Source organism: Cariama cristata, unplaced genomic scaffold (genome assembly GCF_000690535.1).
Source record: "Cariama cristata isolate BGI_N322 unplaced genomic scaffold, ASM69053v1 scaffold1292, whole genome shotgun sequence".
In the NCBI taxonomy this organism is placed as follows: Eukaryota; Metazoa; Chordata; class Aves; order Cariamiformes; family Cariamidae; genus Cariama; species Cariama cristata.
The window spans coordinates 80664-84612 of NW_009603025.1; the positions used below are offsets into that span (position 1 = coordinate 80664).

The 3949-nt window shown below is 58.0% G+C and overlaps 1 protein-coding gene across 1 annotated transcript in view; it reads left to right on the forward strand.

Annotated features, from left to right (window-relative positions):
- The window catches only part of LOC104157589 (laminin subunit gamma-2-like), a gene marked incomplete at its 3' end in the record, with an annotated part of 11877 nt that overhangs the window by 4919 nt on the left and 3009 nt on the right, over positions 1 to 3949 (forward strand). The window contains 5 exon segments of the mRNA XM_009694990.1: positions 1932 to 2063; positions 3001 to 3049; positions 3052 to 3119; positions 3345 to 3481; positions 3858 to 3949. The exon segment at positions 3858 to 3949 is cut by the window's right edge and continues 25 nt beyond it. Coding sequence (XP_009693292.1) covers positions 1932 to 2063; positions 3001 to 3049; positions 3052 to 3119; positions 3345 to 3481; positions 3858 to 3949 — 478 coding nt within the window.

Consider the following 3949-nt stretch of genomic DNA (forward strand, 5'->3'; position numbering starts at 1 on the left):
CAGGAGGAGTGAGCAGGGCCAGCTTGGCTCCAGGAGGGGTTTCTGGGAGGTGCCAGAGCCCAGTGCTGTGTTGCTGCACCGTAAGTGGTGGGAGCTCCTCCTCCTGGGTGCTACACTGCTTGGTGCTGGGAATTTCGAATCCCTCAGCAGCTCCAGGCTGCATCCAGGCTTCAAAAACCACCTGTGCCCCGAAGTAATCACAGACTCACGGAATGGTTTGGGTTGGAAGGGACCTTAAAGATCACCTTGTTCCAACCCCCTGGTGCTGTGTTGCTGCACCGTAAGTGGTGGGAGCTCCTCCTCCTGGGTGCTACACTGCTTGGTGCTGGGAATTTCGAATCCCTCAGCAGCTCCAGGCTGCATCCAGGCTTCAAAAACCACCTGTGCCCCGAAGTAATCACAGACTCACGGAATGGTTTGGGTTGGAAGGGACCTTAAAGATCACCTTGTTCCAACCCCCTGCCATGGGCAGGGACACCTTCCACCAGACCAGGTTGCCCAAAGCCCCATCCAGCCTGGCCTTGAACACTTCCAGGGATGGGGCATCCCCAGCTTCTCTGGGTGACCTGTTCTGGTGTCCCACCACCCTGATCACAAAAGAGTCCGTACCGATATTGGGGATTACCCTACCCAACTGCAGGATCTTGCACTTGACCTTAGTGGAGTTCATGAACTTCGCATGGGCCTGCTCCTCCAGCCTGTCAAGTTCCCTCCGGATGGCATCCCTTCCCTCCAGCATCTCCATCAAGACCCCTTGCCTCGCCAAGAGGGACTCTGCTCTGTTCTACCCCGAATTTGCCGGTTGGCCATGAACCCACTGATGCCTGCCAGGAGCTGCCCTGTGGGGAGCTGCTTGTCCCTCCCAGCTGCCATCCTTGACTCGAGGATGATGGCCAAATCCCAATGCAGAGGCTTTCCCTGGCGTTGTGAGTCAGGCTGACTCTTCCTGGGTGTTTGGCAGGCTCCACAAAGGTTTTTAATTGAGTCGTAAAAGCGAAAGGATCCTTCCTGAGTTCAGGGTGCTGCACCTCGGGAGGGGAGGCAGTGCAAAGTGCCGTGGTGCTTGGGGACAGATGGGAGGCTTCAGCCTCTCCAGCTTCTCCGGCGGCTTTTTGCAGGCTGCAGGGCTACGAGATGGCATTTCTAGCTCTGAGATGTTTTCTGTGGGTCTTGTGGTGGTTACACGGTGGATGCGATGGCTCTTTCATCCTCATCAGGTTTCGGCTTGCTCTGCAGGTAGGTAGGTCGTCCATCTTGCACTGAGGTGCTGGCGATATTGAAATGCCTCTTGGTCTCTGTCGGTGCGGGAAGATTGCCAGAAACGCTACTTACACGTGAAAAACAGGTGGCAAAAGGACAGAGCAATAGGCCTTAAGGTGGTGGGAAGGTGAATACCCCCTCGGCTGCCCCGTGCACTGACACGCAGGAGGGCCCCCCCGGCAGGACGGCTGCCCGTGGCTCCGGCATCCTCTTCCCTGCATGTGCACATCAGTTGGTCAGAAACCAAAGATGCTGCCGTGGCCGTCTGCCCCATAGGATCCTTGTCGAGGCACCAAAATCAAGTTCTACTAGCAGAGGGTCTGGCAAATTAAAAACAAAGAAAACCCGTTCCTTGCCTGGTTTGCATGCCTTGGAGTCCATCTTATCCTTCACAATGGTAGGGAATAGGTTCCTTGTCCTGGGCATCTGGTCAGTGCCTGCTGGGATTTCTCTCCTCCACGTCTCCTGCATCAGTTGGGGAGGCTGGAGCAGCTTTAACAACCGGAGGTGGTGTCCCAGCCCTGTGCTGGGGTCTTGGGGGGCGGACGGGACACTTGTTGCTGGGGCTGGGTTGCTGCTGCAATGACGGTGTGGTGCTTTGCTCCCCTGTCCCACCGGCAGCGAGGACGCGGGGACGTGCCCATCCGAACTTCTCCTTCCCCGCTTTCCGCAGGTGCCCTCGGCCCACAGTGCGACAGCGACGGCCGGTGCAGCTGCAAACCCGGCGTGATGGGCAAGAAGTGCGACCAGTGCCAGCCGGGCTTTGAGTCCCTGTCCGAGGCTGGGTGCCGGAGGAGCGGGCAGTAAGTGCTGGTGACCGTCGGTGGCGTGGGGACAGCTGGAGGGCCAGCCTCCAGAGCTCTGCCAGCTGCTGTAAGGAGCCCGTGCTGGCTGAAAACACCCCATGCAAGGGCAGAGATGCCTTGTTTCGTGGCAGTGCACTGATAGCCTTAAGCTAAGCTTGCTGGGAGAGAGCAGGCTTGAGCGGGGCTGGACCTCCATTCCAGCCTGCAAAGCTCGCTGGCACGCAATAGCATCAAAGTCTGAGCGTAATCGCATTTCGAGGCGATTGCTGAATTACCCAGACGATGCCAAACAGACAATAGCCAGGCAAGCCAATGTGAAATAAAACCTGCCCACGCGCGGGTCTGCCTGGTGTCGGTGCCACTCGCAAGGACTACCCCCAGGCAAAGATGTGCGTGCAAAAATCACCCCCTTTCCTTTGCACAAAGACCTGTTTAAAGACCTTTCAAAGTGTTTCTGGTTTGGCTTCCTCAACACTGTGCCCTCTTCTTCCTCACTTCATCCTGCCATTGCTCCTCGGGGGCCCCGGCAGACAAAGGGTGGGGGCGAGGGGCAGCTGCCTGCTGCCATGCCCGGCCTCCTGCCCCAGCCTCCCCAGGGTGTTGCTGCCCACTGGAGCTCAACCAGGGGCTGTTAAACTCAGCCAGGTTTTATTAAGCTTAGCAGAGCTTTGCTTTGCTCTTCTAGCTGGGTCTGGTGCTCTGGGGTGACCCGGGGCGGTAGCGTCGGGCACCGTCTCAGCCTGGCATCCATGCTGCTGCAACTGGGTTATTTGGAGAGGTGGCTCCGCTGACTGGTTTTCCCCTTCTAGCACAGGACTGGTAGTGGAGGGGGTGGTAGTGGTGGTTCTCCGCTGCCTTGTATAACAGCTGGGGGCACTGGGCTCCCAGGCCAAGCTGGAAATCCAGGTAAAGATTCCCGCTGTCCCTGTTGTAGGAGCCTGCGGTGTGAGTGCGACCCGGCCGGCAGCACCAGGGACTGTGTCCTCTCCGGCCGCTTGTCCTCTCTGGCCGCTGTGTCTGCAAGGCGAGCGCTACCGGAGAGCGGTGCGAGAGGTGGGTGTCAGCAGGGCTTGCCAGACCCCTGCACAGCATGTCTTCCATCTCCCTGGCAGTTGCATCCCTGGAAGTTGCGTGTGCCGATCTCGCCATCCCAGCCTGGTGATGGCCTTGGCCTGTGGCGATGTCTGTGTTGCACGGCTGTCGTTAGAAGGCTGGTTGAGTTGGCTGGGAAGAGGAGAAAACAGACTTGAACGTTGCCATCTTCTTGCGTTTTCCCAGGTGCAAGCGAAACTTTTATAACTTGGATGCCAGAAACCCCGCAGGATGCTCTCCCTGCTTTTGCTACGGGCACTCAGCTACGTGCGTCAGTGCGGACAACCACAGCGTCTACAACATCACCTCCACCTTCCAGCAAGGTGAAGCCCAAGCAGGACATCCCTACGGCTCCTGGGGGTGTTTGCCGGCCCTTCTCTTTGATGTGCTGGAGGAGTTGCCTGGGTCACAGCCCTGCGCTTTGCTGGGTGGGATGGCTTGGTCGTAGGCAGAAGTAGGGTACGAGGGTGGTGGGGGAGCGTAGGCTTGCTTCATCATGTCTTTCCTGCCGCTTGGGAGGAAACCTAAACAAGCCTGGCTTATTTACAGATGTTATCGGCACAGGGATATCTCTGTTGCCCCCTCGGAGGTCAAGGGGTAAGAAGTCGGAGGGTTTTGATAAGACACGGCTTGAGAAAGTTGCTGGAGTCCTGGAAACACCTTCCTTGTCACCACTGACTGCTCCTTTTGGTGCTCCAGGTGCTGAAGGCTGGCGAGGTGTCCATGAAAGCGGCTCCCCAGCCCAGCTCCAGTGGTCCCCGCGCCATCAGGATGCCTTCATAGCAGCAAGG